The sequence below is a fragment of the Notamacropus eugenii genome, chromosome 3 (genome assembly GCF_028372415.1).
Source record: "Notamacropus eugenii isolate mMacEug1 chromosome 3, mMacEug1.pri_v2, whole genome shotgun sequence".
Classification (NCBI taxonomy): domain Eukaryota; kingdom Metazoa; phylum Chordata; class Mammalia; order Diprotodontia; family Macropodidae; genus Notamacropus; species Notamacropus eugenii.
In genome coordinates, this window is record NC_092874.1 from 215,714,624 (window position 1) to 215,728,866 (window position 14,243).

Below are 14,243 nucleotides of genomic sequence, written 5' to 3' on the forward strand. Positions count from 1 at the left end.
ACTTAACTTTTCCTTTTAAGTATTAAATTCAATGTATAACTTTATTTTTAAAATAGTTTTATATTTAACATTTTTGTTTTTACAACATCTATACTTCCTCTTAATATTCCCTTTCCCCCCATCCTTTATAAATAATAGGGAAAAAGAGAAGAGAGCTTTCTCTTTTCTTAATTAAAAAAACAATTTAGAGTTTTGTAAATATTCATCCATTTAATTTAGATTGTCACTTTTATTGGCATAGACGTTGGTGAAATGGCTGCTAATTACTTTTACTGGAAATTTGTTTTCTTCTCCATTTCCCTTTCCTTTCTTTTCCATCCCTCCACTAAACAAAAGAAAAATCTTGAGATAACCATGCAAAGTTAAGCAGAACAGTTTTGGTAGCATTGTCATTGTTATGTGGATACGTCCATCCGCAAGCATTGAAATCCATCCCTCACTTTTTGGCAGGAGCTGAGTAGCATGCTTTTTCTTGGATCCTTAGGAATCATGTGTGGTCCTTGCAGTAATCAGAATTTTTAAGTCTTTCAAAATTGGTTATATTTTACAATGCTATCATTGTATTATAAATTGTTCTCCTGCCTCTGTTGAGTTTCTCTATCAATTCACATTTTCTCCAGTTTCTTTGAAACCTTCTCTTTCATCATTTCTTATACATGATATTCCATTACATTCCATGAAATAGTGTGCATAGTCTACTAACTCTGGGGACACAGTTCCAGATTGCTTTCCAGCTCCTTTGACATTTGTCGTTTTATTTTTTTCCAGCTTTGCTAATCTGATTAATATGAGGTAGAACCTCAAAGTAGCTTTAATTTGAATTTCTCTGTTATAGATATCGATAGCATGGATTTCTTTATTTGAAGATAAATGAATATTTATCTTTTGAATGTATATTACATATTTGTGTCCTTTGACCATTATTTGGGGAATAGCTCTTCTTATACATTTGAATTAGTTCTTCGTATCAGATCTTTTTGTCAGGGAAGTTTATTCTAAACATGTTTTTTCCACATTTAACTGTTTTCTAATCTTAGCTACACTGAATTTGTGCAAAGATTTTTTATTTTATTTCATTAAAATTGTCTTTTATCTTCTGTGACCCTCTCTTATTTCTTGTTTGGTCGTGAACTTTTACGTTTTCCATAGATCCAAAAGGTAAATTCTTATTTCTTCCTCTAATTTGTTGGTATTTGCCATATGATATTTATAACATCTGGGTCATGTGGCCATTTGGAGCTTATTTTGGTATATGGTGTTGACAGATAGTCTAAACCATATTTTTATCATGTTGCCAAGTAGTCTTTGTCAAATAATGAATCTTTACCACAGTGTCTGGATTCTTGGGGTTTATCACTGAAGTGCTAGGTTTGTTTACTTCTGTATCGTATGTACCTAATATGTTCCAGTGATCGACCTCTCTCTCTTAACCAGTACTAAATTGTATTTGATGATTACTGCTTTGTAGTATAGTTTGAAATCTAATAATACTAGGTCCCCTTCCTTCTCACTTTTGTTTCTTTCATTATTTCACTTTTACTTCTCAACCTTTTAGTTCTCTTAAAGAATTTCCTTACCTTTTTTTCCCCTAGCTCTATAAAGTAATCTTTTTGGTAAGTTTGGTTGGTGTGGCACTGTAAGAAATTAATTTAGGTCATAGTCATTTTTAAAAATTATATTGGCTCCATCTACCCAGAAGCAGGTAATATTTCTCCAGTTATTCAAGTCTGTTTTTCTATCTGTAAACGGAGTTTTGTAGTTGTATTAGTGTATTCTTTTTCTATCTCTTCTTGCAGGTTTAGTTGGTAATATACAGAAATGCTAATGATCTGTGTGAGTTTATTTTATATCCTCAATTTTGCTGACTATACAGTTAATTTTTTAATACGACCCTGCATTCCTGGCATAAATCCAATCTGGTCAAATGTATGATCTTTGTGATATATTGCTGTAGCTTCTTAATATTTCATTTAAAATATTTTCATCACCCCAGTTGATAAATGGTCAAAGTTTATGAACAGGCAGTTTTCAGAGGAAGAAATTAAAGCTATCTGTAGTCATATGAAAAAATGCTCTAAATCACTATTGATTAGAGAGATACAAGTCAAAACAACTCTGAGCTACCACATCACACCTATCAGATTGACTAACCTGACAAAACAGGAACATATTGATAAATATTAGAGAAGGTGTGGGAGAGTTGGAACACTAATTCATTGTTGGTGGAGCTGAGAGCTGATCTGGAGAGCAATTTGGAATTATGCCCAAAGGGCTACAAAAATGTGCATACCCTTTAACCCAGCAATACTCCTTCTAGGACTGTATCCCCAAGAGATCATAAAAATGCGAAAGGGTCCCACATGCACAAAAATAATGAAATACTACTGTGCTATAAGAAATGATGAACAGGAAGACTTCAGAGAGGCCTGGAAAGCTTATATGATCTGATGCTGAGTGAAAGCAGCAGAACCAGGAGAACTTGGTACACAACAACCACCACAGTGTGTGAGGATTTTTTTCTGGTAGACTTAGAACTTCATTGCAATGCAAAGACTTAAAAAATTCCCAGAGGACTTTTGAGGCAAAATGCCTTCCACATTTAGAGAAAGAACTATGGAATTCAGTCACAGAAGATAGCAGATCATCTTGGTTTGTTATATGACTTCTCCCATTGATTTTAATTCTTCTATGCAACATGACTACAGAGAAAATGTATTTAATAGGAATGTATGTGTAGAACCTATATAACATTGTATGCCATCTCAGGAGGGAGGGGGGAAGGAGAGGAAGGGAGGGGGGAAAATCTAAGTTATATGATAGTGATTGTAAAACACTGAAAAGAAAAAAGAAAAAATATATTAATAAAATAAAAATTTTTCATCCAATTGCATTAGGGATATTAATCATTGTTTTTCTTTCCATTTTACTGCTCTGTGGTTTACGTATTATGACCATATTTGTATCATGGAAGGAATTTAATAAGAACACTTCTTATTTTTGTCGTTTATGGAATATTTGATAGAATTCTCTTATAAATATTCCATCTGTTCTTGTAGTTTTCATGGCCAAATCTCTTTTTCTTTTAGGGTTTATTTTGTAGTTGATATAAAATTATTCTTCTGGTTTCACCTTTAGTTTGGTGCTTCTCTAGACCTGTAGTAATTATTCATTTTGTTGATATCTTCTGTTTACTTATGTTTACAGCATCAGTTCCTCATTTGGGTCTTTGGGCTGTGGCTAGACCCTGACTCCTTAGCTTGCATATCCTTTGATGTGTCCACTTGGAGCTCTGGTTTGTTTCCAATTTCCCTGCATCATCTCATCAGAACACTTGAAGGCACTAAATACTGTTTCTCTGTGAATTTCTTGATCATTATTCAATCTGATGCACCTTTTAGATCCTTTCTTGGGGGAGTGGGAGTTGGACTCCTTTGACCTTTCACTTTGCCATCTTAACCAGAAGTTGTTTTCATTCATACTCCCCCCATCCTAATTGTCCCACTCTGAGACGAAGGCTTGTATAAGAAAAAGAATGCAGAATTTAGAGTCAAAGGACATTTCTGATCTCTGCACTGCCATCTGCCACTTATGTGACCTTGAATGTTATTCTTCCATAAAGTTAGGATTGTGGATTAGATTAGACTAGATTAATCCTTTTCAGTTCTGAGCCTAGAAGCCACCACTTTCTTTTCACCGATCCTTTATTCATAGATTTGCCAGGTTCTGTACCCCTCCCAGTTCAGAAAACTTCCACTGGCCCCCATTACCTATACAATAAGGCACAGACTCCTTAGTCTGGAATTTAAATCCCTCCTCATTCTCGATCCATCACATCTCCTGAGTAGTCTTTATCCTTGTTCTTCACCAGCCCTATCTTCTGGCTGAACTGGGCTTCTGGCATTCTGTGATCCCTCTGCTTTTTAACCTCTTCTGTGCTTTTGTTTTTCCTTTGCTTTCTCAGAATAGGTACTAAATATGTTTTTGTGAAATAACTGTTCAGAATAGCCATACAGACAGACATAGGTCTGAGGAGCAAAACAGTGGATCTTATTCTTTATTTGATTTAACACTTTAAAAAAACTCAAACCTGGATTTTTCTTAATCTTTACTAACTCTTTTTAGACCTTTTAATTCAGTAAAGAACTTACCACCTTAGAATTTCCCATTTATCATTTTAAAAATCACTTTAATTTTCCTAGCATGCACATGAGTGTATTGATCTAGACATGGTTACCACCTTGCTGTAGAGAAAAATCTCCAATCCTTAATAATGCTTATAACAGCCAGTATCTGAAAACTGTTAAGAAATGGACTCGTTATTGTAAGTTGCTGTTAAAAAGGTATCTAGGTCTATCTTAAAGGCTTACTTTGCTTTTATAACTCTAATTCATATTTGTTAGAACATAGTCACCCTGATGTGTGAGTAGACATAGTGGTTCTGCTGGGGAGGGGGAGATTTGGACACAAAACATCCAGTTTGAATTCAGGCTCAGTACTTTGGGCAAGTCACTTTACTGCAGTGGGTCAAAGTTCCCTTATACATAAAATACAACAATTAGACTAGATAAATTCTAAGATACCTTATAGTCCTAAACCTGTATTTCGTATATTAATCAACATTTTCTTAAAAGTCTTTTGTCCTTTTATCTCCTACTTTTAACCTACCCTGCCTAAATCTTTCCTAGTGTGAAAAGTGAAGTAATGAAGACATATCTTAAATATCCTCAAGTGAAATACTACCTTTCATTGGACAGACAAAAGTGAAAATGCATAAATGTGTTCCCATCACATTTATCTCTTACGTTTAGAAAGAGCCACGTGGAATGGACTGCTCTCCATTCTCACCTCCACCTCTTGACATCCATGGGTTCTCTGTAGACTCAGCTTGACTGCTACCTGCTGCAGGAAGCCTTCTTTGTCTCTGTTCTAGGTGACTTTACTTTTACTCAGGATGTATTGTGCACTTAATAGTTTGTATACCCCTTAAGAGGAACTGTCTTTGCAGTTTCTGCCTTTTTATCCACAGCCCTTTGAACAATATATAATACATAGTTAGAACTTAAAATGCTTTTGATGTTTGAGGATATGTCAATCCAGTGACAAGTTAGTTTGTTCTTGCTGTCTGAGCAGCTTGATGCCTCTTACATACCTTGACAGAACTGTATCGATTCCTGTTTGCTTTACAGGCTACTGCCAAGAAGACAAAATGTTTGGTTTCCACAAACCAAAGATGTACAGAAGTATAGAGGGTTGCTGTATTTGCAGAGCCAAGTCCTCCAGTTCTCGTTTCACTGACAGTAAGCGCTATGAGAAGGATTTCCAGAGTTGTTTTGGGTAAGATCATCTGAAAGTGAATGACAGTTTGTAAATTTCTTTATTAAATTAAAATTCCCACATTATGAAATGAATACAGCAATAAAATCTTAGCAGCGAGCTTCCGATTGTTGTGCTACTGATAATACTGTACTGTTTTTTTCAGTTTTATTAGAAATTCATATGAAGAATCATAAGCGCTTAGAAACGCTAAATAATCCACCATTTGAAAAGGTATAGAAAGAGTTTTTAAAGCCCTGGACTCTATGCCTTTTTGAATGGTTAATGATCATTTAAGTTTCTATAGTACTTCTACTCCCCCATTTGGTACTCACTACCAGAGTTTGAAGGAGGTATTCAGAATAAAGAAACTGAGGGTCAGTGTAGTTAGGTGACTCGGCCCTTCCTTGCTCATGCAGCTAGTGTGATTCTCAGAATGTGAGATTCCTATCCATGTCACTTGTGAAAGTTTTCAACCATATTTTTGCTTTTTGTATTATTTAGCCTTCCCATATTTTTCCTTTTATTGTTTGAGGGGTTTTTTTGGTTAATGTAACAGAATGGTATTAAGAGTGCTACATAGCTGGTATTTATTTTGTTGTTTTCCTATCGTGTCCAACTCTCTGTGACCCCACGTGGAGTTTTCTTGGTAAAAATTCCAGTGGTTTGCCATTTCCATTTTATAAATAAGAAAACTGAGACAAACAGAATTTGCTCAGGGTCATAGCTTAGTAAGTGTCTGAGACCAGATTTGAACTCAGGAAGATGAATCTTGAGGACTCTAAGCCCAGCCCTCTATCCACTGAGCTACTTCGCTCCTTCCCACATATCTTATATGAGGTTACTCATTATTTCACAATGATGTCACCAGTGGATTTTTAACCAAAACAAACGAATAAAAAACAACTTCATTGCAATATGATTGGGTTCCTACTGATGTAAATGCTGTCTACTCTAGTGAATGGAAGGTAATGCTTGTTAGAAGGACCTAAGGTAATGTCAGTGAATTACTAGCCCTCTCACCGTGCTACTGGGGTCCCTAGACAAGTAAAGGACATAAAGGTGGTGGTGGAGAGACCTTTCCTCACTGCCTGATTGGGAGTAGGGATAAAAGGGCAGGGCAGCTCATTTTTATTATTGTTTCGGAAAGACCTAATCTTAAGGTTATTGTGAGGACCAGATGAGATCATAATTGCAAAGTCTTAGTACAGTGCCTGGCACATAGTAAGCACTGTATGCAAGATGTTAGCTCTTATTATTATTAAGCTTTCACGAACTATTTGACAATATCTCTTAAATTGTACTGCCTCATGGAAGATGGGGGGGGAGCGGGTGATTTGGCCACAAGAGTATGAAACTTGTGGCTTGGAGTAAAGGCCCAGGAACCAGCCTTTTGGCCATAAAATGAATATTTTTGACTACCGTAGCTTATGAAAATTATGGTTTGATCGATATCAGTGTAATAAGTACTGATATCAAAGAAATCAAAGATCTTCAAGGTTTTAAGTATTTTAACAGTGTGGTTCTCGTGTTTATGTTAGTAAGTTAATTGCACAGGTTTGTTTGTTAATACAAGATTTGCCATTTTTTGTTAAGCCATAGTTGAAGTGACTTGGGAATTGCTGAAACAGCATTCCTTAAACTGGCATTCCATATTCCATGCATTCTGAAAGAGTTCTATGAGATTTTTATTCTGTTAATATTACCTACTCCCACCCACATATTAAATTTGAAGTCAGAGTAAGGACAGTAACTTTTCTGTATTTTTTTTTAAACCCTGGATTTTCTCTCTTTGCCCACTTGTCCCTCTCCCATACCTCATTGCCCCCTTCCCAGAGCGATTGTTTCCTAGACTAGTAATTGTGTCTCCAACCCTGAAAGTGTTAAGTAGCCAAATGAGTTTAGGAAACCCTGAGCTAGTGGATTTTTCATTTATCCTGATCAGAGCCAGGCTTAGTGGCTTCTCTTGTTTCTTTGTTTCATTGTTTCAACTTTTCCCTGCCTCTCCATTCTTCTTTCAACCAATATACATTAAAATAGAGACAGAAATAACTTTCTCAAAAAAGGTTGGGATAAAACTGATTCATCCACATGGGATTATATTAATTACTATTATGTTTTGTTTTATTACATTGTTTTAATTGAGCTGTTTATGTGAAACTTGATGATATTTATATATTGAATTTTAATTGCTTATAAAACTCTAGGTAAAGTTCATTGGCAGCAGACATGCATTATAAATGAATCTCAAAGTGATACTTTTATTCTTATTTTTAAAAACTTTATTTTATAATTCCTAAATTCTAGAATGTGTTATAGAATGATGATGTCAAACTGTAATAGAATGCATCCCTGAATGTCACATTAAATTAAAAAGTCAAATTAACATTATCTCTATTGGTTTTATTTATTATGTTAAACTGTTCCCAATCACATTTAACTCTGGTTTGGGCTGCATTTGGTAATTGACCACAGGTTGACATTATGTTGTAGACTTTCTAGAATGTTTATTAAATGTGAATTCTAGAAATATAAATTCTTAGGGCAAAGAAAGTAGAAATTTCTGGAATTAAAATTTGAGATGCATGTAGACTGTACTTTAATAAATGTTTTTACATTCTTAAAGAAGTAAAATCAGGGTATTATTTTTCCCCCTTATCAGGTTGCATGAGACTCGTTCAGGAGACATCTGTAATGCCTGTGTGCTTCTGGTGAAAAGATGGAAGAAGCTACCAGCAGGATCAAAAAAAAACTGGAATCATGTTAGTTTCTTTCCTTCTCCTAGTTATTCCTCTTTTACAGTTCTTCAAAGTGATGCTTGCTTTATTTTCTTCTTAAATAGCTGCTGTAAATTGTAGAACACGTCTAAAATGCTAAAAAAAACAAAAACCCAAACTTCCTTTGAAAGTAAGGAGAAGCTTTGTTTGCCAACGCTCAATTTCTCGGGGAAGACAAGGTGTATTGTTTTCACTGTCTTGCTAGATGTTCCACAAGTGGACTTAAAATTGTGTTGTTGTTTTTTTAAAATATCTATTCTAGAATTCAGTTTGTCTTTATGAGGTCTTTTCTTGAGGTAGGTTACCTTTGACCTTAAAATATTTTAAAGTATTGCTTATTTTTCCATAAGTCATTGTTTGGGGAACATTAAATATTAGAAATGAATATTTTGGCTCAGTACAGTAGAATATCAGTTCTCATATTCGTACCAAGCATCTTTGGGAACAACATAGTTGATCCTCAGCGTACATATTTAAGGTCACAGAGATGATAATCATCAAAGGTGGAATCACTGACCCCAGCCTATCTGACTTTCTCAATAACTTAATGCTAATCATCCATAATTACCGAAACTCATTTTACACTTGTTTAGATTTTAGATCTTCTGAAACCTTTATTAACCAAAGTCCTTTGTAGAAATATCATGTAACTGCTAGAATTCTGTGAGTTTTCTTCAGAAACAATAAAAGAGTTACTTTGTGCTCAGATGTATACTCCCATTTAGGAGCCATGCTTTAGGTGCTTAAACTCACTTTCCTGAGTACTTGGGACAGAGCTCTAGGCAGACAAGGAGCCCCTTTTAAAGATGGTGATAAAATACACCATTTCCTTTCAGGTGGTAGATGCAAGGGCTGGACCCAGTCTAAAGACTACATTAAAGCCAAAGAAAGTGAAAACTCTTTCTGGAAGTAGAATAAAGAGCAACCAGATCAACAAATTGCAGAAGGAATTCAAACGCCACAGTAAGTTTGAAATTGGTGAATTACTCTCTTAACGTAATTCGTTAAACGAGTTGGAATCCAAAGATGGTTAGAGAATATATTTTATTTTATTTTTTGAAATTTAAAACTTGATGCATTTATTCTTGATTTGTTCGCAGTTTTAGTCTTATTGTCTGTGTATTCTTTTTTATTGGCAAACTCAGTCCCCACTGTGTGCTGAATATGGTAGGAAATGAGTAAAGCATTTACATAAATAACTATAATACAAGGGAGAATATTCCCTGAGAGTCAAGAGAAGGGAAAGATGACTATTCTTCAAATTTTGAAATAATAGGTAGGATTTTTGCATGTGCTTGAGGGCCTTCTTTGCAGAAGTAATAGCTAGGTGGGAAAATGCAGGGTGCCTGTGACTAGAATATAGGACCCATGAGGCATTGTAATGGGGAGTTAAGGAATGCAGGATCATAGGATTTAAAGTTGGAAAGATACTTGGAGATTGTAGTCCAAATCCTGCACATCCTTGATCCCTGCCTCTTCTCTGAAGAAAACTGAAGCCTAGAGCATTTATATGATTTGTTCAGGATCATCTGGCTTGTAACTTACAGAGCTAGGATTTCAACCCAGATCATCTAACTGATCCACCATGCCATGCTATAGATGGAGTCTGTATCATGGAAGTCTTGAATGCCATGCCAAGAGTTTAGACTTTACTTGTTGTAGACTGTAGGACCCATCTTAAGTGTTTTGAGCAGAGTTTTGTTTTAGAAATTGTTCTAGCCGTATTGTAAAAGCCAACTGAGACAGATATCTTTCTTTCCATTTGAAACCTTAGCTCAAATCCTGCCTCTTTGGCACTTGTATTTGGAAATAAGCCCTCCTCTTACCATTAATTTAGCATTCATCATGTACTGCTTTTTATTACTAATTAATACAGTCATATCAGTTGAGCCTCATAATAACCCTATCAGAAGTGGTAAAGCCAGGTATTTTACACTACAGATAAGAGAACAGGTTCAGTGTTGGTGGCTGAGGCTTAGGGAGATAAATCTCGGTGGTGCTGGTTCCCCTTTTGGCTGTAAAATACAGCATGCCCTGAAGTCCAGCATAGGATAGTTGAGCTAGGGGAAAATGACTTTTCTTGCACTTCTTTCACCTACACAAGCAGCTCAGTACTCTTATTACTAAGGGCAGTGGTGTACCCTTGCCTAATGCTGGTCACTAAAGATTTTCTGTCTGAAGGTGTAATTGCTTGTAGACCCCCAATGTGAAAAATGGTAGGACGATGTGACCTAAGCCCTCCCTAGTGAAGGTGGAAGACTTGAGTAGCATGCATAAAAGTGCTCCATAGATGAAAGGAATAAGGAAAGAATGCAGCATTCCGGATTGCTGAGACAAAATGGAATAGTAAATGCTGGATTTTTTGGAAGTTAGATGCTTACTACAGTCAGTGGTTTCTTTATTGCGTTAACAATAAATGGATAGGGCATTGGTTAAGATAATTTCTTGGTTATGAGCCATCTTATAAAATGTTTTTTTTTCTGTTTGTTTTTAAAGTAATTAAATTGTTACCATGCCAGCTTCTTCATCGTGTTTATAATGAAATTACGTGCCCTTGTTCTTTGGGAAGGATGGCGCTATTTTCTGTTTGTAACTTTTCCCTCTTTTATAGATTCTGATGCTCATAGCACCACCTCAAGTGCCTCACCAGCTCAGTCCCCTTGTTACAGTAATCAGTCTGATGATGGATCAGATATGGAGATCGGCTCTGGATCTAGCAGAACACCAGTCTTTTCCTTTTTAGATCTCACATACTGGAAAAGGTAAAGATCCATGGGAAACATCTATCTCAACTTGCATGCCATCTAAATTATTAGCCACTATTTCCTGCTTTCTAAGCAACAAAGTAGCTTTTGGCTAATCCCTGGAGTTTTTGTAGGAATCATGAATAAAGTAGAAATTTGGGATTTTGTGTGCTTTTTCACTTGAAAAAGGTGAAACATAAACTTATGACTATTATAACCCTTTACTTAGCCGATTGATATCTGCTGAAGGACTCTCCCGAATTGTAGTAAGACTGAGGAAGTGGGACCTTGTGGGCTTATTTATGGTGCTGGTTATTGGCAAATTTTCCTTCTGTGTACGTATATTCCCAGATTAATTGTGATTTTATTTTGTTCTTCAGACAGAAAGTATGCTGTGGGATTATCTACAAAGGGCGTTTTGGGGAAGTTCTAATAGACACACATCTATTCAAGCCCTGTTGTGGAAATAAGAAAGCAGCTGCAGAAAAACCAGAGGAGCAGGGGCCAGAATCTCTGCCTGTCTCCAATCAGGAGGAATGGTGACTCTAATGTTTCTCACAAAGGGGGACTGAGAATTAGTATAGGAAAGACAACAAAATGACCCTCTTTATTTCACTTGGACACTTGCTATCCTGCCAAAAGACAATTTCTAGAAAGGTTTTAAGTGGGTTTTGTTTATTTCTTTTCATTTTTTCCTCCACTTCAACAAACTCTGAAGTCAGTGTCTATCTTACTAAAAAGATTGTACATAATATTTAAGATGCTACGTATTTGATAGGAAAGCTGAATGCTGCTGTAAAATGCTCTTTGAGTTTTTGGGTTTTTTTTAATCCCTTATTAATGAGTGAACATCGAGGGTGGTATAGAAGGCAGAAATGGGATTTTTGTATATTACACAATATGTAGTTTAGTCTTTCTCTATTGAAAAACAGCGATTAGGCATTTTTAAGTGAGTGATAACATTTGTGAAGGCAAATCTGACAGATCAGTGAAAAGGACTTAAATACCAGAGAGGCATTGAAAAACAATTCTGAAACACAGAAGTCTTGCAAAGGTTTTGATGATTCAAACCTGTACTACTGAGTGATTAAGCAGGACAGACTGTACCTTTCTAGTGCAGATAACTTGGAGGAGTTAGCATTCCTTACATTTAAGACAAAGAGAGACCTTTTTTATGTGTATTGCTTCCTCCCTCTTTTAGTAGTTTAAGAAAATAGTAATTTATATGGAATTGCTAAAAGTAAAGCCGCAGGTCCTCCAGGAGATGTAGCGAGTCTTTGGGAAGAATGACTAGACACTTCTTATTATCTTACTATGGAGGCATCACTGCATGGGTAGAGAATACACTGTACATACTGATTATTAAAAGTAGTGATCCACCTTAATGAAACAATTATGCATATCTGCAGGATTGTGCAAAACACAAGGGTTAATGCTTCTGGGCACATTTCCTAGGGAATTTCACATCTGTAAATAATTGACATTTTTCTTCTATATTATATATAACTCTTGTCTATAGGTTGCTTAGTGACTCCATCAAAGACCTGCATGATTCAGTTTTAGCTCTGGATTATTTCAGTTGACCTTTGTGAAGGTTTCACCTACATAGGTGGTCATTTAACTTGTTTTAACCTCTTGGGATATACTGCAGTGCACTGCTACAAGTTGGTCTTTTTTTTGTATGTTTAATATTAACTTCCACAAGGAAGGAAAAGGTGTTGGGATATAGAATGGGTCTGTTTTTTGTTTCTAATTCAAGCTTTCCAAACCTTGCGATTTTAAGGATAAAATAAATGCTGCACATGATGTTCTTCGGGTCCTAAATGGCTTCAAGAAAAGCATTTCCTGTCTGAACCCACTGCATGTTCATCACACTGACAAAAACCTCTGAGAATGTTCCCAATTTTGAGGATAAATTCAACCTGTTCTACCCAATCAGTGCAGAAAACGAAGAAGAGGAGAGTTTTGTTTCTCTTGTACCATGATGTGGTGCTTATTTTTAAGACTGGATTCTGTAAGTGACACAAGAATGAGGAGTGAGCCATGTTTATGGGCCCCCTAGAGTTTTTTAGATTTCCTCCATTAGTCAGTGCACTCCTCATTTTGGAGAAAAGGATACATAATCATAATGTCCATGCACATTACTGTATGATAAAATGGATAGATTATCTGTGTGGAGCTACAGTATTGGAAGTGCATGCATGATTCCTAGCCATTGTCATTTTCTTCCTGAGTTATTTTGAAATGGGTTTTTTTGTACATTTTTAATGGCTGCAGTATGGTAGAATATACTATAATATAGATCATCTCTACTTCTGTATTTATTTATTTATTGCTGAACCTCAACCACAGTCATCTTCACCCTCTTCCACCTATTCCTTTGCCTGTAGGATGTAATGTATGTAGTCATGCACTTTGTATTAATGTATTAGAAACCTTCCAATCTGTTTTGTACTTTTTATACTGTTCATATAATCAAAACTTTTCCTAGGATATTGAATAAATTTAGTCTTATTTAGAAAACACAACCACCAATGTTCTTGGTCTTCACAAAATATACATATATATATATATATATATGTGTATGTATGTATATATTAAGCCATGGGAAGTACAAACTTCAAAATAGACTTGATGAAGAATAATTCTTTTGTCTTGTGCAGTCCCTCTCAACTGTTACGTGCAGTTGATGGGGCAATTACTTTGTTTTAAGTCACTGTATCTGGCATTGTTTATAGCATTATGCCACTTTAGATCTCTCTTTACCTAGAGGAAACAAGTATGTGTCCTCTTTCTTGGCTCCGTTTTAGTTTTAAGTGTTGTCATACTTATTTTATAGACAGGAGAATTAAAGCACAAGAAGTGACTTGATCAGTTCACAAAGGTACTAAGTGACAATAGGCCAGGACTCAGTCACCAGAAATTCCTTCTGCTGTACACATTTAGAAGGGTACTCAACAGCTCAGTTGGTCCAGCCCATATCTGAACAAGAATCCCCTCTATAGCATATCTGACAAGCGTCAATTGAGCCTTTGCTTGAAGACCTCCAGTGAAGAGCCCTATTCCTTAGCTAGTATTTTAAGCAACTCATGTAACTGCTCTCAGATAGTTTTCTCCTCTGTAAAATGAAAGTAGTAAATGGATTAAATGATTTCTAAAGCCTCTCAGACTTAAGATTCTATCAGTAATTTTGTAAAGTACAGCTTTTGATCTAGGGCACCAGAGTGTTGTGAAACAAGAACTCAAGGCAGAAGTAAGGACTTAGCAGTAATTCCTGCAGTGAAACCAACCTGTTTTGTGACCTTGCAACAGTTTCCTAATACTCCAGACATGGCAGGATGGCATCCTGACCATCATCAGTATATGGTGTTTAGTGAACTGGGAAAGAATGAAAAAGAGCTACTTTGGG

The 14,243-nt window shown here is 35.8% G+C and overlaps 1 protein-coding gene across 6 annotated transcripts in view; it reads left to right on the forward strand.

Annotated features, from left to right (window-relative positions):
- The window catches only part of SINHCAF (SIN3-HDAC complex associated factor), a 38,086-nt gene extending 24,724 nt beyond the window's left edge, over positions 1-13,362 (forward strand). For 5 of the 6 annotated variants that reach the window (XM_072654396.1, XM_072654402.1, XM_072654400.1 and 2 more), the window contains 5 exons: positions 5,187-5,334; positions 7,976-8,075; positions 8,927-9,053; positions 10,702-10,852; positions 11,215-13,362. In XM_072654396.1, the coding sequence (XP_072510497.1) occupies positions 5,207-5,334; positions 7,976-8,075; positions 8,927-9,053; positions 10,702-10,852; positions 11,215-11,377 (669 nt within the window). In that variant the 5' untranslated portion in view covers positions 5,187-5,206 and the 3' untranslated portion in view covers positions 11,378-13,362. Of the gene's footprint in view, positions 1-4,808; positions 4,931-5,186; positions 5,335-7,975; positions 8,076-8,926; positions 9,054-10,701; positions 10,853-11,214 lie in introns of all 6 variants that reach the window. The other variant, XM_072654399.1, reaches the window with a different exon arrangement.
- Positions 13,363-14,243: the final 881 nt, after the last annotated feature.